The 23,027-nt window shown below is 42.5% G+C and overlaps 1 protein-coding gene across 2 annotated transcripts in view; it reads right to left on the bottom strand.

Annotated features, from left to right (window-relative positions):
• The window catches only part of STK26 (serine/threonine kinase 26), a 48,093-nt gene that overhangs the window by 4,061 nt on the left and 21,005 nt on the right, over window positions 1-23,027 (bottom strand). Inside the window, exons 2-10 of one of the 2 annotated variants that reach the window (XM_075573157.1) lie at window positions 14,351-14,581; window positions 12,187-12,243; window positions 8,706-8,814; window positions 8,462-8,619; window positions 7,071-7,256; window positions 6,186-6,328; window positions 1,974-2,067; window positions 813-875; window positions 583-719 (exon numbers count right to left, since the gene is read on the bottom strand). In XM_075573157.1, coding sequence (XP_075429272.1) covers window positions 583-719; window positions 813-875; window positions 1,974-2,067; window positions 6,186-6,328; window positions 7,071-7,256; window positions 8,462-8,619; window positions 8,706-8,814; window positions 12,187-12,243; window positions 14,351-14,581 — 1,178 coding nt within the window. Of the gene's footprint in view, window positions 1-578; window positions 720-812; window positions 876-1,973; window positions 2,068-6,185; window positions 6,329-7,070; window positions 7,257-8,461; window positions 8,620-8,705; window positions 8,815-12,186; window positions 12,244-14,350; window positions 14,582-23,027 lie in introns of those variants that run through there. The other variant, XM_075573158.1, reaches the window with a different exon arrangement.

The raw sequence follows: 23,027 nt of genomic DNA, 5'->3' as shown, positions 1-23,027 counted from the left end.
CAGAGGCCTCACGCGATCCCCTGGCATTAAATTAAATGCCTTTGGAAAGAGTGCAGGGCCTCTGCACCCCGCCCCAGTTTGCGCACCGCTGCTCTAATGCAGAGCGGCCAACTCCAGTCCTCAAGGGCCACCAACAGGTCAGGTATTCTGGATATCCCTGCTCTAGCACAGGTGGCTCAGTCAAAGACTGAGCCACTGATTGTGCCACCTGTGCTGAAGCAGGGATATCCTGAAAACCTGACCAGTTGGCGGCCCTTGAGGGCTGGAGCTTACAAAGCAATGGGTGGCACCTCCCACAAAGCAAAGTGGTTTCCACCACCTTACATACCAAACCTGCAATGCTACTTCTGAAGTTCAGTTCCATGGAGGACCAAAAATGAACATCAGCTATACTATGAATGGGTAAGAATCAGCAATCAATCAGAAAACCCCTGTTATAGGGGGTAATGCACCTTTAGATCATTGGGGTGACTAATTGCATGCTCATACAAAGCATGTTTAGTAGGACACAGTGGGGCGTAGCATGTGTATATAATACTCACTTTTGAAATTTCTCCATAAGCCTGTGTATATAATACTCACTTTTGAAATTTCTCCATAAGCTTCTTTACCATCTTGTCAGTGATACCAGGATATGTGGCCTCAGCCAGGTTCATGCTTTTTTCAAGTTCTTCAATTGCATTTTTCCGGGCCGCATTATTCCGATCTTGCTGTTTAAGCTGAAACAGAGCACATCCAATTATGATTACAAGCTTCGTTAACATCTCTACGAGTATTTAGGCGGGCGTCAAAGAGTACAAATAAATACTTACCTCGGCAAATGCAGGGGCTATTATTACAGATAACGAGCTCAGGGTCTTCACCAGATCTTGGTCCTAAAGCATAGAAAAAGCATTTTAAGTCAACAAGTCCTATGAGGTGAACCAAGACTCCAAATGCTGTCCGTTTCATAATAACATTGCTCAAGAACAGAGGATACCCCCATCCAGGCCACGTTTAGTGGCCCGCTTACTAATGTGCACTTTTGGAAGCTGAGAAATTGTTATTCTGAAAGTCTGGTGTGGCTTTGGTTCCCCTAAAAATGTTCTGAGACCCCTACTTTAGAGCAAGAAAATCAATTTTAATCTAAAACAGCCGTAAACACTAGAATCAATGCTCATCGCAGTTTGAGAGTATAACATTTTGCGTATAAAAGCCCTTCAAACTAATGGTATTTTCCGCTCATACATGAAAGTAGTGTGCACTATTTAAATTGAAAGAACATCAGTTACTTTTAATAAAGAAATAAGAACCATTTTGTAAATAAATATACTGTCCAAATAACACTGCCTCACTATGAAAAAAATATACCTTTCTTTGTCAGCGGCATCCTAGACACTACATGTTGAACTAGATATCCATCTTGCTCATCACACATTAGGTAATTGCGGTGAATGTGACCATTCTTGACAGACTCCATTTTGTCTCACTGAAGTGATATCCTCTCTGTCTCACTGCAACAGACCTTCAAAAACCTTTCAAGTTTCCATCACTAAGTGCAGCTGCAAGTGAGGCTGCTAGGTCGTCGGTCTTGTAAATTCCTAGCATTTCCCAGCTGTTCAAGGTTGGAAGTGGTGGGATTAATTGAGTGCACCCGCGCAGCAGGGTGACCCTGTGCAACCTAATTTGGAGCGGTGACCCGATAGGATCTGAAACGGATTTAGGAATGGACTTTATCCTCGGGAATGCATGTTTGTGTGACTGTAGTGTGCTAAAATCATACCATTGTTCTTGCTCTGTTACTATTTGGGCCAGCATTGGTCCAGAAGCTATAGGTGTAAGCACACTGTGCTATTATACTGCCTTATTATATCTACTTTAATTTCACTTATTTGTGTATGATAGTTTTATTATTGTATCATAATAAATATCTAAACCGACACCTGCTGGATGGTTTTGCTACCCCTGTCTAACAGTAACAGACGCGCACATACTGTTCCGTTCTGCATTTTCTTCGCATCTGGCTTCTTTCGAACAGTTGTAAAATTCCACTCTGGGTGAGAATTGTTCTCTTTGTTGCTGGATTCCCTGCACAAAAAAAATAAATAAACAAAACAGCCTTAAAAGTGAAAGATCAAACCGTTACAACTGACCGACTGCAAAGGCCCCGGGGGCTCTTCCTACACAAGGATGACAAAAAGATTTAACTTCCCGTATACCCTGTACTAATCATAGGAGTATGACATGCAAAAAGTATAAATCAAAAATGTCCTTTTCCCTTAGTCTTCCAAGGCAGAACATAAGTCATGGGAAAGACACCCTTCCTTCCCCCCACGCGGTAGGGACTAGCCAGAAGTCTATATAGTAAAGCACTCTACACCCCACTCGCCTTCAAAGTTACTACTAAAGCACAAACGAGATCTATACTTCTGCACTAAAACCCAACCAAAAAAACATCAATTTGTGAGGGATACATGTGCTGCCATGGAAGACTCCAGGACAGGGGCAATAAGGAAATGACCAATCTCCTGGGGTGTCTCTCCATGCAAGTACATATACTATGGGACCTGAAAACAGTAACAAGAAAATTAAGGATAGGTCTACAGAACCCCAACTCCTCAAAACAGCACCAGGCTACATCCACTCACGAGTGTCTATAGAACCCCAACTCCCCAAAACAGCACCAGGCTATATCTACTCACTAGTAGATTAAAAAATAAAACAAGGTTTGATGAGGTCCAAGCCATTGCTCTACAGATCTCTTCAATAGAGTCCTGTGCTTCATCTATCCATGAAGTTGCCATTGTCCTCGTAGTATGGGCCTAAATGACTCCTAGAAATGTTTGACTGTCATGTGCTCCTTTGGCTGGCGCTGAGTAATGAAACACACTTGAAAAGTGTGCAAGGCTGGAGGAAAGGAACAAGGAGTGTAAGAAGAAGACCACTAGACAGGTCGGGGCTCAGGGGCAAAACGGCAATCTTACCCCTGTCAGCTCATCCATCCTGGGTCCAACAACTATTCAGTAGCTGATCCCGCAGCGTGCATCCGGCAATGTTGTCATGTAGAAGGAAAGCGGTGAATCCGGAGCGACAGCAAACAGCCCAATGACGTCAGATCCCGAATTTTGAACACAGTAGCTTTATAGAGAACACACAGATGGAACAGCAGGCTGCAGCACAGCCTCCTCCTCTACGCGTTTCACGCTCTACTGGCGCTTCGTCTAGGAGCTCCTAGACGAAGCGCCAGTAGAGCGTGAAACGCGTAGAGGAGGAGGCTGTGCTGCAGCCTGCTGTTCCATCTGTGTGTTCTCTATAAAGCTACTGTGTTCAAAATTCGGGATCTGACATCATTGGGCTGTTTGCTGTCGCTCCGGATTCACCTCTTTCCTTCTAAATGACTCCTAGCTTAAGATGAATATTGTAGCACTCCAAAAAGAACACAAGAGGTTATAGGTATACATTTAGCAAATGTTTTACCAGGAAGGAATATATTGAGAGTTAACTTTCGTTTTCAAGTAACTCCTATATAAATACCGGTGCTCCAAATGTATGGGCGTTCCTGTAGCTGTCCAGACCATGCAGACAAAAACAAAATTGAAGGGCACTTTCAGATTTCAAATGCACAAAAGATTTATTCAGCCAGCATGCCCGACGTTCCGGCTGACCGCAACCTTCTCCAAGAACATGCCATGCTGCTGTGTCAGCCCAAACGTCGGTCATGCTTCCTCAACTTATTTTTTTGCATTTGAAATCCTAAGTGCCCTTCCTTCATTTTTTGTTATTGGCCTTGACTGCTGGCAGATACTTGCAGGCAAATTGATAGGCCTTTTTACTGGACACCCACCATGCCAAACATATTTTTGCTGCACTTGTGCCTTCCTGGGAACCCGCATACAGTTTAAAGTTTCTTCTTTTCTTAAATTCTTCAGTACAAGCCAAGTAAAAACGCAGTGCTCGTACTATATCCAGCTTGTGCAGCTCCAGACTTTGTTAGTTGGTCTGGGGCAGAAGGCAAAATGATGCCCTGGTTCACCAACTCTGTGATTATGATGTAAAGGCTGAAAGTGTCACAAAATTGCTTGTCTTTATTTAAAATGAAGCATGGTCCCTAAAAAAGATAAGGCATGCAACTCCCTAATACTGACTTTGCACAGTCCTTGGTCAAATAGTCTTGAGTGTCATCATAGCTCTTACAAAGAGTACCACCGCTCAATGTATCACTAGTTGATTGTGATCTGCATCTCTCGAGACTAGCTATTGCATGAATGTGGACCTTTGAGATACTCAGATGCTTACCCAATACTGAAGGAAATCTTAAAATCATTGAATATGAGTATTGTTGTGGGCTGATACTAAAATTGATGCAGAACTTTTTGCATATATGTCAGTTTTTCTACTACACTGCGATGGTCGACTCTTTTCTGGCTTCAAGCAGCACCGACACCAGTGCCAGGGAATATCCAGGTCTTCAACGTTTCCTTTCAGAAGCCAAGCCACAAGTGAAAACTTGTCTGGATCTGGATTAAAACAAGAGGCACTTGTTTCAACAGATACATTTTGCTCAGAAGTCTTCATGGTGTAGCACATGCCTCGCTTACGACGTGTCTGTGGTGCTACGACTTTTGCACAATAGATCTTGATCTTTCCCGAGACTAGCAGAATCATGGACAAGAGAGGAAACATGTAGGTCAGATTGCCAGGGGATAAACATTGCATCACTCACTATTTGCAATATATTTGCTTGAATACCTTCTGGTTTAGATCCCACTCCCCTGGGAAAACCTGGTTTCTACTGAAAAAAAAAACATGCCTACCGATTGTCTTCCCTGGGTAGGAAAAAATGGCAAAATTGCTAGGAGACATCTCTGCCCACCGAAGAACCAGGACATGGACCTTTGTGTTCAAGTGAACCGTGACTGCTTTTCTTTGAAAGAAATCAATGCCAGCCTTCAATGCATTAAATACTGCTCTCGTTTCTAATGTGTTGATTGGCAAGATCGCTTCCAACTATTTCCAGCGTACTTGCAGATGACCAAACTGGGAGTGAGCATTCCCAACCTCCCCTTCATTCACAGTTTGCATTGTTTGTTAGGCATATCCAGTGATGGTCTCCCAATTGCATGGAATTGGTGAGGCTGGCTACAGTTTGTAATAATTCCAAAGGGTTTTTGGAATGTCTACCTCCTGATCTAAGGAGTCCATGGTCCGGTTTCACGATCTTAGGAAAGTACTCTGAAATTGGTGCATATGCAAGCTAGCCCAGGGAAACTATTGTTGTCAACATTATTCCCATCAGCATCATGCATATTCTGGCTGGTACCAAGCTCTGCAAACTTGACCTGCCGGATTCTGCTGCCTGGAAGAAATACCTTTGCTTGGTTAGTATCCAATAGAATCCCCAAGAACCAGCCAGGACAACATAACGCAGGGGATTACCACCCCTCTTCAGCCTAGAAGCCCTAACCAGGACTGAAGTGACCTACCTCCCTGTTATCTATATTTGTTAGGGTGAAAACAATGGGTCCTACTAAGGATATAGATATGCACACACACAGATATATACACGATATCAGACGGCTAAAAGCTCAGACTAGCAACACAGACATACCTCTATAGACTGCAATTAGAGGAAAAGCCTATTTTTACGCCCACTTGTTCCAAACATGCCTCAATAAGTCTAGGTATTAAAAGGCTGCAGTTACCTTAATGCATGTCTTTTCTTCACTGCATGTGGTCTGATAGTCTACAGGGCTGTTCTGCTTCAAGGAGAGGATGCGCAAAGAGGCTGCTGCAGCCTGCCACCGCAATGCTTTTCTGGTGTTCAACAGTGACCTGCCGTCTAACCTGGAAGTCCTGCCTGGCATACTGCCTCTAGATGCCACCACGTCCACGTATACACCGAGACTCCCTGCTAGCCCTAAACTTCAGGTAGGGACATAACTGAAGGCAGGGGGGGTTATGAAGCCTTGTATATCCCTGTCTACTAGATGTCTGGCTAGTCCCCAACGCAGAGGGGAAGGGGCTTCTTTTAGATAGCATATGAGCTGCCATGAGAAGACGCCCCAGAAAACTACCCATTTGATTTCAGTGGTATTGTGATTTAATACTGAATTTGCATGAGATAGTGGACTGGTATATACAACGTTTATATTAACGCCAACACTGGAAGCACATACGATGTGGTTAACGTCAGAGAGTACACTTACGTATCAGAGTCATCAGAGCCTGAATCACTGTGACCTTCAGCCTTCCATCTCTTAAACCGATCAATTAGCTCTGTCAGGTAAGAAGTCCTCTTGGCATTCTTTACAATAAATTTGTGCTTTAGGAGTTCTTTTGCTACAGGGCGCTATATAAAATATAAGAGAGAACTTTATGTTTGATATAAATTCATAATGAAGTGTCACAATCCAGGCAGAATTATCATTTTCTTTTTTTATTCTTTTCGGTTAATTGCAATTACAAAAAAACAAAAAAAATCGGATTCCCGTTTTTACCATTACCATCAATATTGCTGGCAGAATAGTTATTATTTTGAAGGTTATTTCATAAACAATGTTAGCTCTTAAACACGCATTTATAAAAACAGGCAGCAAAAGAGATTGTGCTTTATTGAAAAATATAACTGTGAAAGATTTTAATCTGTTGGGTCAGAAATTCATAACCTTAGAGACTAGAACTAGTTTAAAATCTTTACATCTCGGAGATCACAGGGTATCCAATAATGCTGGAATTATTTTAAACATTTTTTTCCAGAACCCAGTCGCACGGAAAATGTGGTCAATAAAGATGTAATTTCCACCTAAATTTGTTTCACACAAACTTATTTTTTCTCTAGCGTGGTTGGGTGCACACAGCCCATTTCTAACCAGCAACTGCATAATTTATGTTACACCAACATGTTATTAAATAAACCAAGTACACCCAAACCAATGTTTACACAAAATATCCTTATTTGATGTAATATACATTTAGTACAAGCCAATTTGCCAGGTTAAAAAATAAATAAATAAAGACCCATTAAGATATTACATTTTGTTACACCAACACTGTTTATAAATAAATGAAAAACAGGGCAAAAAAATACTCACAAAAGTGGGATCTTTGTTTAAACATGCATCAATAAACTCTTTGAATGGTTTGGTAAAATCGCCTGTTAAGGTGGGTGGATTATTTTTGGGGATAAGAAACAGTACTCGCATGGGATGCATATCAGAATTAGGTGGCTCTCCTTTGGCCAATTCAATCGCAGTTATTCCCAGAGACCAAATATCCGCCTGGAAAAAGGTAAATGTCAAACATTTTACGTATCTTTCAATGGCAAAAAAACATATTTCAAACCTTCAAAATACATTTCAGTTAGTATGTATGTTATCTTACTACATTGTAAATGTGGGATAATGTCCTCAACATTACAGAATTAACCTTTGTACCCGCACAGGCAGTGCGTAAGAATGTACATTATGGCAAGTAAAGCACAAGCATAACAACTGTAGACATTGCTTTCAACACAATAATTAGCTTGAGGCCAGACGTCATTCCATCACCTTATGGGATTTCTCTTCAACATCTCTGCTTCTTTAAAAGTAGCCTGGAGCACACCATGTTTTTAGTGCCAATGAGTCAGGGCACAGTCTATCTTTGGGTACTCATATCTGAGCAGCATAACTAGCACTCAATATTTTTATTTGTGCAGGGAAGAGAACAGATTTCTTATCTTGCCTCTTGTTAAAGCAGAACATTCTCAGACAGTGATAAGTCTGATTTGCAGACGATGTTTCTCATAGCCAAAGATTGCGTGCACCATCTTTTTCAGGAGTGCCATTGTGCCAAATGTGCCAAATGTGACTTGTGCATTGGAAAAAAGTCTTTGTTCCACTGAATATGTACAATACATTTCAAACATGTACAGATGTATCAGGCATTCTCCGGAACCGCGGTCACAATACCACAGGGCTTTTAATCTGGCTACATCTGTAGATAAAAGGAGTGGAGATGGGCAAGTGTGTAGAAATTGTGGGTGAATTCTTTTAATATTCATTATAATTTTAAAGTTGCAATAATGTTTTGCATATTCGCTACTTTTCTAAACATTGAAAATAACCAATGTTAATGGCACCCACAGACTAATTCTGTAAAGTGTGCATGCGTACACAGACACACAGACACACAGACACACAGACACACAGACACACAGACACACAGACACACAGACACACAGACACCCAGACACACAGACACCCAGACACCCAGACACCCAGACACCCAGACACCCAGGGGTCAGGTTTTCATGATATCACTGCTTCAACACAGGTTGCTCAAGTAGCTCAGTCGAGGCAGGGATATCCTGAAAACCTGACCTGTTGGTGGCCCTTGGAGACTGTAGTTGCCCACCCTTGGTCTAACACAAATATTCACATACAGATGGCAGTGTTGTTGAGTTCAAAATAACTATTAACAAAGTGACAATGAAGAATCTCACCTTAGAATCATAAGCAGATTGCTGTATAACCTCTGGAGCCATCCAGAACGGAGTTCCTACAAAAGTATTCCTTTTAATCTGCGTATCTGTCAGCTGCCCGGCGACACCAAAGTCAGCCAGTTTTACGTCCCCTTGTTCAGACAGCAGGACATTGGCAGCTGGAAGACAGAAGAGAACAAGATGTGGAATGTGTTCCGACTGCCGTCAGGAGGTACGCAGACTGTAAAACTTGAATTTTCCAAACCTTTGATGTCTCTGTGAATTTTATTCTCAGAGTGCAGATAATCAAGACCTTTCAAAATTTCTTTCAACATGGTGGCAATCTGGAACTCATCAAAAGGACCAACACGTAGCTAAAAGGGAAAAGGGGACCATAAGTTTCAGTTAAAGCACCTTAAAGCGGCAATCCAAGCGTTGAACCCAATTCATTTCAGGTCTGTGGACCCTGTGATTCCAGAGATGCAGTTCCATAGGGGGTGCAGGTAGCCGCTCCGGCTCAGCTAGCGGGCATTGTGGGGATCAAGTTATGGCCAATTTTCAAAGCTCCCGCGCCCTTCAGGCCAATAGGAAATTATGGCATCAGTTTGGGCTACTTACTGGCCCGCGTGATGCAGGACCATTACACTTCAAACCCCAGCTAGCTCAGCTGGAACGGCTACTGGCACCCCCTACAGAGGCAAGCATCTCTGGAAGCAGGGGGTCCCATAGCTCAAATTAATGGGGTTCAGCTCCAGAGACTACAAACTCCAATCCCATGTATAATGTCATTTAAGAAAGCGCTTTCATTGCTCCTCACAGCCATCTGTTGCTGAAAGGGATGTCAGTACATACATCGCAGGCCACTCCAGAAAGGCGGGGGTTAAATGAATAGGATATGTTACCTGTCAAGAGTTTTACTATAGTTTGCCATGACCAACAACCTCACCCGCGTACTTAATATAAAGTTATCAGTTTCTATATAAGCACCCAAACACATACCGTGAGATGTTTAAAAATATACTACAAAAAGAAACCAGTTTTGTAAAAAGCCTCAACCTTAATGCACGTTTCTCAAAGCAAAAATGCCCCCCCCCCCCCTTTTTTTTATGCTGGTTTGGATAAGAATTTGTAAAAAATCTTTCACCAACAAATCTGTGGGAATTCATTTTAGAGGCCGTTGAACATGGGCAGCATACTGTGATCTTGTGATATTTTGCAGTGCTATTAACTAGTACAGGAGTGGCCAACTCCAGTCCTCAAGGGCCACCAACAGCTAAGGCTTTCAGGATATCCCTGCTTGAGCACAGGTGGCACTATCAGTGCCTCATTCCCTGTGCTGAATCAGGGATAGCCTTAAAACCTGACCTGTTGGTGGCCCTTGAGGAACTGGCGTTACACAGCCCTGCTCTAGAAGGTGCCATTAAGCCTGCAACAACCCAGTGTCAAGTGTGATCCTTATGAAGGGTGTAGTCTGTTTTTTTTATTTTATAAAGAAAGACTGCATTCAATATAGACACAGTTATATATAACTGATTACTGCTGTGCGAGGCAGGAAGTTACAGCCATGCTCTTTCAGCAGAGAACATTTTAGATGAAGCCAAGGCTTGAAAGGGACCCTTTATTTAACACAGGTATGTTGGGTCCAGCCCATGGAAATGAACACCCAGTAAACAAACTAAACTTCATTCGTTTCTTTTCCGGTCTTAGACCGAGGGGGGGGAGAAGGGGAGAAAAAAGAAAAACAAATTGGCAGCACCTTCATGGAACAACTGTGTAACAGAGTCTTCTCTTACTTTACAAACTAAACAAGTACACTTGTGTACTGCAAGTTTATGGCTTTTTAAGTACGCAAATCACCATCTGAGGAAGAGTTGCTCTGTTATTAGAACTGTTCTGCATTTTACATCTTTTATTTAGATTTCAAAGCAAACGTGTGTTTTGAGGGGCCACAAGACGTTAAATGATACGAGAATGATAGTCCACTCGATCACTTAATCCAGTCTGGGTCTGAATTCCACTATCTTCTCAGGGCTTGTTCTGTACCCACTGATAATTAACACGCTTCTTGGGTGTATGTAAATCTGGCGTATAGAAACCCATTGCTTGCGTATTCAGCTTTAGAGGAGCAATCCATGCAATATACGTGTTCTTTTTTTTTTTAATGATTCAGTTCTGTATTACTGTAGATAATACTTCCAACTTTTTATTTTTTTTATTTTAAAATCTAAGTCAATGCCATTTTTAATGAGTTTTAATATACAGAGTATCCTTTGATTTCTATAGCAGGCTTTAGCCCACCTCCTCAGCAGTGCAAGGTCTTTGTAACACTTTCCTTTGTGATCATTTGTTGCCGATATTCCAAGCAGTATAAACTGCAAACTGTAACAATAGATAATGTTACCTTAGAAATAAGAATACATTGTAGCTGGTGAGTTACACTGACTGAAGGATTGATTTGAAACGGAAAGGCAGCCATTTAGTGAACCCCGGGAAACCGAATCTTTGCCGATTGATCGCAGGAGAATTAATCCATCGGCAGCTTAGGTAATTAGTTTTCAATAAAAGGCAATCAAAAACTGCATATATTAAAAACAATAAAGTTTTATTTTTAAAGCTGCTTGCATTGCCTCTTTAAGATATAAACAGTCGGCATAATGGTTAAACCAAAAATACATATGTTTTTTTCTTAAATTATACTATGACACATAACAAGCTCATAAACACCCTTATGTTTTCTCTTGATCCATACATATGTCTGGCAGGCTGCCTCGTCATTAGAAGCAAAGAAAGCTTGTGTGCGCTCCTCCTTTTGGTTTTAGTATTTTCATGTTGCAGTAACATTCCACGCCGATGCATGGCGGTACCTTTAATTAGCTTGATATGGAGCAAGGCACGTTCTATAGTGCCGGGCACGTGCTACGCCGTGCGCGCGGATTTTTAGTTGGCTGACGTTAGTCAGCCTTTCTATAGATGTGCCGCGCGCGCGCACGGCGGGGAGAGGAGAGCCGACAGACAACGGCGAAGACGAAGAAATTCATCTTTTCGCGCCGCTGCCTGCGCTCAAATGTATGTATTGGTGTGTGTGTTTGTATGCGTGTTTGTATGGATGTGTGTGGATGTGTGTGGATGTATGCGTGTTTGTATGGATGTGTGTGGATGTGTGTGGATGTATGCGTGTTTGTATGGATGTGTGTGCGCGCTTGTACGGATGTGTGTATGTTGTGTGTGTATGTGTTGTGTGAGTGTATGTTGTGTATGTGTGTGTGTGTGTGTATATGTTATGTGTGTGTATGTGTGGTGTATATGTGTATATGTTGTGTATGTCTTGTTCAGCACTCAATATTTCAGTGGTTGCCTTGGTGTTCACCTAAGCTTTCGACTCAAAGGGCTAAATGTACAGGGATCCGACCAGAGGAGACACGGCACCAGAGTGCCACAGCTCCTCCGACACTCGTGATCGCTACCGTCACGGAGTTCTCCTTCCTTTCCCTTTCCTTATAGATCCGGTGGAGCACAGAACGCGATCTTCCATAGAAAAACCGAGATGGATTATAATGGTGTCGCTATGATGTCATGGCGGCCCCCTGGAGTGCCACACCCAATGAATTACGTCTAAAGGGCACCCAATGGGTTGAAGTGCCAACATTTGTGAACAGGTCCGATTTTACCAACCATTGTAATACACAGGTGTAGTAAAATGTCAATATAAAGTTATTAATAACGAACACAAAATGAATGTTACTTACCAGATCTAAAGCAGACCCACCGCCTAAATATTCCATTATGATCCATAGCTTTGTGCCCTGAAAAACAACAGTGTTTATTATATTTGTGTTACATATCACATTACAAGATATCATAATTGGTGTTATTTGTATAGCGCTGCCAGTGTACGCAGTGCTGTACATGGACTTATTGCTGGCACGAGTCCCTACCCTGCATAGCTTACAATCTATGTTTTTGGTGCCTGAAGCACAGGGATATAAAGTGACTTGACCAAGGTCACAAGAAGCCAACACCGGGAATTGAACCAGGCTGCGCGGTTTCAACTGAACGCTGAGCTCCCATATAAATGTGCAGTTGTGCCATTTCAGTGCATAACGTTAGACGGCCAACGCTACTGAACACCCCTGAAAGCAGCAACACCACGGACGCGCAAAAATAAACACTTTACAAGTTATGGTTTGCTGACAAGTGGCCATTTTCTGATCCCAAAGAGGGTTAAATTAGTTTGGTTAATTGCAGCTCAGGCAAACCTAGAAATGTCAACCTCCAATGACACCCGATGAAAGGTCCGCATGGGGTCGGAAACATTGCATTCTCTGCTGTTCCTTAATAAAGGGAAGACACTGCAAAAATAATGTTGAGTAGATCTCTCTACTTAGTATCTCAAGCAATTCTGCTCCTATTTTTGTCTATTGCGGTGGCCACACATGCAGACTCGTCCACCTTGAAGTTTTTTCCTCCCATCTTGTGCGTTTAACCTCCAAAGACCAAAATCAGTAAGATTTGTGGGGTGAGAAGCACAGAAATGACACTTCAATGGAAAAACGCCAATTGCCTTTACCAGCGAGACTGCGCTGAAGTCTATGAGACTGCTCATGCTTTAAGCATGTGACAGACAGCAAATTAGAAAAAATACTGCTCTAAGATTGTGGTTAATGCACTGGCATTTGAAGTAGGAGATGCACGTGTGAAACCAAAACAGTAGGTGCGAGCGATCTGGGGCAAGTCACTTTACACAATTAGGCAGGAATTCCCTTTTCTGCACCTATTCCCTGTACTATGAGGATAGGGTCCAGTTTCCAATGCTCACGCACACAAAGCAAAGCAGTCTTAGCTCTGCCGGTCCTAAAGCAAACAGTGGGCACGAACCACCACTTTCTTATCCAAGAGAAACACCCAGCTGTTCTGAAACGCTTTGCCACATTATAGACACTCATACAAAGGTGAACATTATTAGTCATAATAAGCCCTGTAGAGAAGGAAGAACCAAAAAAAAAAAGTACATCCCAAGTTGTACGTTTCCTTCAGGTTTAAATGAAAGGCTGCACTGTGCCACGCATTAATGAGAGAGAACGTGCTCAAGGATGTGCAGCGTGAGCGGGCTTGTCATAGCAATGCTCACATTAATAACAGCAGGTAATCAAGTGTAGCACTGTCATTCAGCAATACCATCTCTTTATGAATGCTTACACGGAGGTCACATATGTAGCACCGTAAGGGCCCATTTAAACTGTCACTTGGGTGCACCAATGTGTCTTACAGGGATAGGAAATGGTTTCGTAAAAGGTACATTCCTGGGTCCTCTCCATCGTATCACTGTTAAGAACCTCCTGGAGCACCTGCAGCTGCTAACCAGGCTGAGGACAGGAGTCTCCTCCAAACTCAACACCAGTAGATGGAGATTTTGGTAAATATGGGTGACAGAAGTGCCGGGCTAGACCAGGGGTGCTCAACTCCAGTCATCAAGCCCCCCCCCCACCCCAAAGAAAGGGCAGGGTTTTAGGATATCCCTGCTTCAGCACAGGTGGCTCAGTCGGAGGCCCAGAGGAAGACAGCCACCTGTGCTGAAGCAGGGATATCCTGAAAACCCGAGTGTGTGTGGACTGGAGTTGAGCACCCCTGTGCTAGATGAGAATAGGTAACACTGTAGACCTGGCATTTCGTACTATTTGTGTTCAGAGACAATAAAATGGTGGTGAAGTTGAACGCCATCTGGCCCTAATCGAAGACCGGTATGTATGCATGTAAATGAATTGGTAATGAGCGTATTAAATGGATGGCCGGCTTTATATTAACTTCTTGGAGTGAACCGCTTCGAAGCATATAAATGCACTAATAATGTGCAGGCAGCCAATATAAACCGCATGCAAGGTACATCTATCCTATAGAATGAGCTATAATTACCTTTAAGTAGGAGCCGTAGTATTTAGTCACGTATGGGCTGTCACACTGGCTTAGGACCGTTATTTCTTGTTGTATATCTTCTATCTCATCCTCCGCTTCTTCCAGGTCAATTATTTTTATAGCTACAACATGCTGAGTCCGATTATCAATGCCTTTAAACACTTCACCGAAGGATCCTTTCCCTATGCGTTCTAATTTGGTGAACAACTCTTCTGGATCAGCTCGGTGGTTCTAGGAAAGAAAAGGGGAAATAAGCCATCAACATTTCCAACTGTATATATGTCCAGATGCAAAACACGGAAAGGACGTAGACACCCCCAGAGGTGGGCAAATAGTAACATGTTCAAGATTTGCCTTGGTCGATTTTGACCCATTTGCGCTCAGCTACACTAGAATCCACAACTACTACGTGTACGCAAGGCCATCCAATGAAGTTTCATCCTTATGGACTTACAGAACTAGCACAGCAAGAGGTACCTAGGAAACCAGGAAAGGTGTGGGGTAGTGTTGTACCGAGTAATGTTTTATAAAAAGACCGGGTAACAGGTCCCCGGCCAAAATCAATAGCTCTACCCGGCCGGGTAACCGGTTGACACTTACCTGCAGGGTAGAGGAAGACCGCGGCGACATCTATGAAGAGCAGCAGAGGTCCTGTGGCGGTGGAAGCACCAGAAGTGGGTCTTCAGCCGGCGTGGGAGCTGCAGGAATCCATAGCACAGCAGCAGGTAGCAGTGTGAGCCGGGGAACCATGTGACCGGATCAGGAGCATTCCTATTGGACAGACAGCTGTCCAATAGGAATGCTCCTGCTCCGGTCACATGGTTCCCCGGCTCACACTGCTTACCTGCTGCTGTGCAATTGATTCCTGCAGCTCCCACATCGGCTGAAGACACTTCCGATGCTGCCACCGGTAAGTGATGTGATTATTTTCAACTATCCTGACATTACCCGGCGCCGGGCCCACTTATCAGTTGCCGGGTCCGGGTAGTTGAAAATGTGCTGGGTAATTCCGGGTACTCGGTACATCACTAGTGGGGGTTTTGAGAGGCCGTAAATCATGTTGACTGGTGTTTTTTTTAGAGGCACTACATTGCACCCAATTAAGATAATTTTAACAAAGATTTTCCTAGTTGCATAAAAATCACTTCCTTGAAAAACATCCAGGAGGTGAAGAATATGGTTATGAAAGTTAATTTTTAACTCGTCACAAAAAGTGCATACACCTGTCACTAACAATTGGTAAGTTAGCATTTAAAAAGTGAGCATTTATGACTGAAATAAAAACATGAATTCCATACAAATAATATCACGTAAGCACATTCACGTCTCACAGGTCTGCAACCATGTTTTTCCCCACTATTATACTTAGCATACAGTGCTTCTACTCCAGCCAGGGATTCTGGGTAATGACATGAAAGCGAGCACAGTGTCACCTTTTGCTTCTTATCCATTTTAACATGAGCCCTATAATATGCCCGACGCATTACACAGCTTTTCCAGCAAAGCGAGGGTTAAGTGCATAGCTAGTAAACCAATGGGCAAATCCCACAATCCTTAGCAACTATCCAAAACGGACTACACATGAGAAACTCGGATCTCTTTTCATTCAACTATCAAATACCAAAAAGAAGTCACATCTAGTTAGAAGGGATGGCCACAAGTGACAGGAGGCTGTGAACGAGTGTCCTGGAGATTGCTACAAAAGCACAGACACTTTCTGCTTTCATTGTTAGCTAGAGACTAAAAAGATTTGAAACGAATGCAGCCAATGTAAGTCATGGAAGGTACTAAATAAGGGGAGGGGGAATGAGGTGCATTCAGTTTTCCAATGACTGCCATTTAGAGAACCCTTGTAAAGGAGGGAAATGCAGCATTACAGCACTAGGAGATAAGCGTGATATGCCACTTATGCGTATATTTGTATTGGCCATCCATGTACGTAGTGCTTTACAGGCGTATTACACTTGACAATATTATGAGACAATTGGAATAAAATAAAAAGTAAACATTAGGAAAAAGAGTCTATGCCCAAAGAGCTTACAATCTAGGTGTAATAGAAGATTGTAGATGGCATTCCCAGTGTGTCTCATTGTGCTCAAAAAAAACAAAACAAAAAAAAGACACTTCAAAGCAGATCATTAACAAAATGTCCACAACTTCATTAATATAAGGACACCACGTTGTGAGCACATTCACGTGTCAGACAGCTCTGCAACCCTGCCTCACCCCATTATCTGCTAGCATACAGTGCTTCCACTGAAGCCAGGGATTCTGGGTAATTACCTGCAAAATGAGCACTCACATTTCCTGTTGCCTCATCCATTTTAACAAGTATCCCCCATAAGCTTATGCCTGCTGTATTACACAGCTTTTCAGCATAGCCTGGGTTAAAGAAGTGCAGAGCCAGTAAACTACTCAGACCCTTTGGGTCTCATTGGCATTGCTGCGGTGGAGGGTTTTTGTAACTTTTTCACTCACCATAAGTTTTTTCTTTCCGGGTAATATAAGGCAAATTATTTTTTTACCAGATTTTTGTGCACAAAAAAATTGAGATGTACTGTATAGCCCTAGGTGCTTCCAAAATGTTTAAAGACTTTAGTTCATTAACATTACATTATTTGTAATCATCCCATGTCAGTGATTCCCAACAGAGGGCATCTCCAAGGGATTTACCCCCCAAAATTAAATAAGGGCTCCACGGCAGTACAATATGTCTCCCGAGCCCCTGTGTTGAATGGGCATTTATAGTAAGGCACCAAACTGCACCGTGGTGTGCTTGGTATCGCTGTTATGTTATAGCATGATCTTCCAAAGACGCTCCCCCACAAGTCTTTGCATCCACAGCAGCAAGGCATTGTGGGGAGTGTAAGCTCTGGTAGTCTGACCGATACTCCACCCATGTCTGTACACACGTAGGTGCAGTTTGGTCCCGCAACATGCTCAGGACCCTATACTGCATGGGAACTGTCACAGTTTTGTCAACAATAGTCTGCGGCGCAGGCAGATAAGATCTATTAACTACTGTTAAGCGGAACACGTTTTCTAGAACAGGGTGCACAATGTCAGAAGGTTGGAAACAGCTGCTCTATGCGTTTTCTTTTGTAACAAAGTGACAAATATCTGCAATTGTCGTCATTCAAAGCAAGTAAGTCATCACATCAACATGTTTTTACATCGTTACACCAAGGAAAGCTACATTTTGGCCAGGACAATCAGGATAAAACAAAAAGTAATAGAACGTTACTTCCAACGAACAAACTAGCAGTTGCAGAAATAAATTGTCCACAAATGAAACGGTAGGACATGTAAAAATTATTATTATTTTTTTTTTAAAAAGGCATCGCTTATTGTTTATTGTGCAAAACATTAAGAACACACTACAAGCTCGAATAGAGAAGAGGGTTATTCATTCAACTGCGATATTGCCCTGATCGGCACTATAGGGCGCACACTCCCACTGAATGCCAATGGGGGATTCCATGCAATCGTTTCCCCGATCAGCACTATCACAGTTCAATGAATAAGCCCCCCATTGTGTTCTGAAGGAGCCAAGGAGCGTTAGTGGCAAAGAATGCACAGTTAGATTACCCTTACTTGCATTAGAGCTATTCACAGCGTATGAGACACACGTGTGCGTGTTTTTACAGGCCTGAACCATAAAAGGTATTAGGATGCCCATTATGTCTGGCACTTGAAAAGGGGTTGTGTGGTTTCCTTTTTAACACTAGTTTACCACCAATGAATGCAAATTCCTATACAATCACTTGTCTGAGAAGCAGCTATTTGTGACATCACTTCTCAGACAGCAATAAATCAGCAAGAAAAGGGAATAAAACACAATTTATTTTCACATCATTTATTTAAAAAAAAGGCACGTGAAAAGGATAGAGAATCTCACCATAACAGGCATGGGAAAAATCCAGGGGGCCTAAAATGTAACCTCTGGTCCCAAAAGAGGTGTTGTCTATGCCAACTGCACTGTAGTAGTATGAGCATCTCACAGCAGTCAGACACACTCCTCTCGGCATCACAGAGACAGGAAGAGAGTTAAGGAGGGCAGACAGGGGCACCCGGCAGCTCCAGGCGAGACCATGTGCAGAGCGGAAGAGGGTGAGGGAGAGTTATATCTATATATCCTAAACAGAGCACTATCCAAGGAGAAATCTCAAAAGGCCCCTATTGCAGTGCACTCAATCCCTCACAGAAAAGGAAAAATGATGACAAATCCACTGTGGTAATCCAGAGCCAATTATAGGGGTTGGAAATATACAGACACTTCAGGAGAAAAACCTCTTGTCTTACTCAGAGAGAAGGAAATACAGAGTAGTAGAAGGGTATCGATCTCCCCAAAGAACAGTGCAATAAGGTGTGCAGGATAAAAGTGCTATACCGGGCTAATAAAGGAATACCCAAATTGGATGATGGATCAAGTGGGTAAAAAAGTCTGAACTGTGCCCAGTGGGAATAAAATCCACTTCTAACAATACTTGAACAGCCAGGCTAAAAGTGATCTGTGAATAAATGCGGCGAAGGCCGCAAAAATACAACTAATAGTGAAGGTGAATAAAAATAAAATAATACACCCTAATGAAAATAAACATCTGCTCCAAAAATATGTCTGCCTCTAGAAGTCAAAGCAGGCTGAATCTAAAGATAATACCAACCTAAGTGAATGAATCCTTATACAAAAGGTACTATCAAGACAGAAAATGAGACACTAGTAATAACGTTAATGTAAATACAACAGCTACCCAACACAACTCTAAAGAGTCGCAACAAACAAAAGCTTTTTTCATTTTTTAATGTGTACGTTTAGATTTTTGTTAGGTAGCCGTTATATATTAACCATCCTCAACAAAGAACTGAGCAATAAAGAAACTGGAATGTAGAGATGGTACCTAATTACCGTGGGTAGAGGGGATGTGTGATATGACAGGGTGAACGTTGGCAGGCTAGTGTGAAAATGAACAAAGTTGGCTTAAGGCTTCGGCACTGCAAGCGCGCCTGCCAGGCAGGCGGCGCGTGCAGCTGTGATACCCGGTCTGCGGTGAGCTACAGAGGAAAAGACGGGGGGGGGGGGGTGAAGTCACCCGGCAAGTTTGCCCTCATTGGCTGAACTGCCGGTGGGCGTGGCCACCACGCTCGCACCAGTTTGAAGACAATTTGACTGTCTTCAGGAAAAACTTGTCATGCAACGCGGCGGCCAAGGGAGCTAGTGGGCCCAGCCCCATTGAGGGGCGGTTCTTGTCCCTGCAGCAGGCACCGGGAACACACACACACACACACACACACACACACATTGTTTTACATGCAAGTACAGATGACTGCAACATGCAGCACACAATCTGAGTGCAGGTTACTTGTGCCAAAACATCAGATCTGTTCAAATCAATATTTATGGAATAAAGATAAAATTCATATATTAACTTCTACGTTGATCTTTCTAATGCGTTTCTAAATGTGTGTTCAGGATCAATACAGAAAGGTCCAAAGTGGGGTGACCTAGTAGTGCAAATGCTATCCTACTGTCATATCTTCCGGTTTCTGTTTGTGCTAGATACTCAATCTGTGTGTATTCATCATTTTGCACAATGCTTGTTTGGTTTCACCCACATATCCTGTATTGGGACATTGTCTGCATTGAATGTAGTAGACTGCATTAGGATACTGGAACGTCCCTTGGATTGTGAACTGGTGGTTTTGTAGAATGCAGATAGTGTTCACTGTGGAAATGTTCTTGCATGTTTTGCATGATGGAAATGTGCCTGGTGGTATTTAGTCTCGCTCTCCAAAGGGGGTGGGGTTTTTTTTGTTGGATTATTAGGTTGGATAGGTTGGGGGCCTGTGTATATAAAAGCAGAGGTGGTGTAAGAAAAAGGTTTCAGGATGTCATCTTCACGGTCCTAGGTTGAAGTTCTGTGATATCATTGAGGAGCCCCAGTACACGGTGCAATTACAATGTTACTCCTTCCACTAAGCCGCTGTCTGGGTATTTGTGTTGCAATAATCAACCTCTCTAGGAGTGTCCCTGTTCAGTGAAGGCTTTCAGCGTTTTTAGAGGCTTGGCTCCGATTTGTTCAGCAGATCATACAAATCCTGCTGCATCAAAGTGCCTGGCAGATTTTTGTGTGCATCTAGGGTGGTTGATAGAAGGGAGGTATTTGTGATGCTCTGTAGATTCTTGTTGTTTGGTGCCATCTTTTATAGTGATTGTGGTATTGAGTACATTTGTTTGAGTGTTCTAGGGAGTTTGACAGATATGTGACAAGCTTCTGCTGGAATTTTGAGAGAATGAATACCAGCTGTCAAAATGATGGATACTATGTATCCCAGGTATACAAGCAGTTTCCTTTAGATCGGTCATACAAAGGTTGGCATAATTGGGATCCAGCCATGAATGTGCCCCACGTTTAATAACACAGTGACTGCCACTGAATGAAGTTGTTGTGGGTTAGGATGAAGTGGATGAGTATGGCAATGTTTTTAAGGTGGATATCATTTTGCTGTTCTTTTGGCAGGAAGGAATTGTAGGAATTTAAAACGAGCTACAATTCCATCAACATGTGGGATGTTGCTGTAAAAGGGCACTGCTTGTGCATCATCAAACCTTGTCAATGCACTGCTGGATGAAGGCCTCCCCCTCATGATCTTCAAGGTACTGCAGTTGCAGCCTCTTCTCCCCGTTGCCCCAAACAAATTTTCAAATGATATAAAAATATTTTTTTTGCGGTGCTGATGGCCCATACATGCAGTCCTTGAAGTACATCCTGTTGGCTACTACTGCTCAAGTCTGTACAAGCGCATGCCATTTTTTCACGTGCGCGTTTTGGTTATGGATCTGATGGATAATATCATCAGTCTGAGATGGTACTCCTTTGTTTTCATGTAATCCTTTTGTAGTACATGTGGTGTATTAGGTGATTCCTCAGTTCATCTGAAGTTCTTTGGCAGAGCAGTTTAGTAGAAGTTATATTGTATGTGGTTCTGAAGGGGATGTAGATGGTAAATTTTTAGGTAGAACGTTGTATTTCTTGTATTTAGTTAAAAGCTAAAAGTGTGACATCTTTTTGTTCCTTGTGCAGTACAGCTGCCATGTGAACGGTTTGTGGTATCTTCATGGTCTACTCTTAAAATAAATAAATTAAATTATGCAATTGGGTGACAAACAAGCTGCCATGGTCTGTGTTTAAAAGTAAAACAGTTTGCACTTTCAGAATACAATGAATTAGCCATGCACGGGGACTCCGCAATGTGGTTATTGACAAAGCAAATGTCCATTACCTCGATATGAACACCTGAGAAGAAGAATTCAGGTCCTGATGCTATGAACCACACCCACACAAGTTTGTTCAAGTTAACGATTAACATAAGTCCTCATTTAGCAAAGTCGCAGGGAACAGGTTTTATTGAGCTTTTCCCTCACAAAGTAAGATAACCAAAATACACTTTCTTAACATCAGCTGATCTGCTCTACACAGCGGCCTATTGAGCTCAACCTCCTGTGAAGGAAACACAGCTTTTTGAATAGCTCGTTGTAAATATATCCCTCTGCCTCAGCCTCCGAAACTAGCAGGAATCCGATTCTTCCATTCCATTATTAGCCATGGCAATGTTATACCTTCCCAATGGCTGTGTGCCAGTGCTATGCTTCGCACCCTGCTGAGAACTTCAGGCAGTTTTCTTATTTGACTGAACAACCTTCAAAATATGCAAGAGAGAAAGTACAAGGTTCCCCTTGAGCGCACACACAGACAGCCTTATCAGTACTCTGCAGGCCTGTTTGCCATGTCCCACCCACTGTCACTAGTGCCAAAACTTGTAAGACACATCAGAAACCTACCACATCATGACAACTACGTAATAGTGGTCACTCGCATGAGGAATTGTTTCAACAGGCAGCACTGAGGAATACTACGCCTTTTATGGGTTCTAATTATAGTTTCGTCTTCAAGCACTTCGTCACACGGCCTAATACGACGTCCAAGTTGATTTAATGAAAAAGTTGCCCATCCCAAGAATCTATTGACCTACAATCATGCATTTACTATTCATGCAAGTTGTATAGTGAGTGGGTGGAAATATAAAGCACATTGGAATATTTTGTTCTATAATTATAACAATGACAGAAGAGAAGGAATAATGTATGGGGTAGCAGAATGAGCCAATGTTTCCATCTAGGAAACGCTCACTCCTGACATCGAAATACAAGTATCACATACACAGATGTAGCATATATTCTTGTTCCCGTTAAGACGCATCACACGTGCCTGCTGAACTGATGAAAGTTGAACGCAGATCCATGCAGACAAGTGGTAAAGCACACTTCACGTCCTTAACGCGCGCAATTGTTACAGCATTTTGTTACACTTTGCGACGCATTACTTACTGGGAGCAACATCTGGTACGTCTGTAGGTCGGATTATTTTTAGCATAAGATTTAGCAGTAATAAGGGAAATTAACTGGCCTTCATCAACCGTAAAATTTGTATTTAATCATTTTGGTGAAGCAAATTCACCAAATCTATTACCTGCATCTGCCTAAAGCCACATATTAGGTGAAATGTAATGGAGGGATGCACAGAAAAGCTTTAGGAATATTTTATTTATTTATAAAAATGTGTTACCAGGAAGTAATACATTGAGAGTTACCTCTCGTTTTCAAGTATGTCCTGGGCAT

The sequence above is a fragment of the Ascaphus truei genome, chromosome 16 (assembly GCF_040206685.1).
Source record: "Ascaphus truei isolate aAscTru1 chromosome 16, aAscTru1.hap1, whole genome shotgun sequence".
Taxonomy (NCBI): Eukaryota; Metazoa; Chordata; class Amphibia; order Anura; family Ascaphidae; genus Ascaphus; species Ascaphus truei.
The sequence above is the reverse complement of the archived record's forward strand: the minus strand, read 5'-3'. Positions and strand labels throughout refer to the sequence as shown.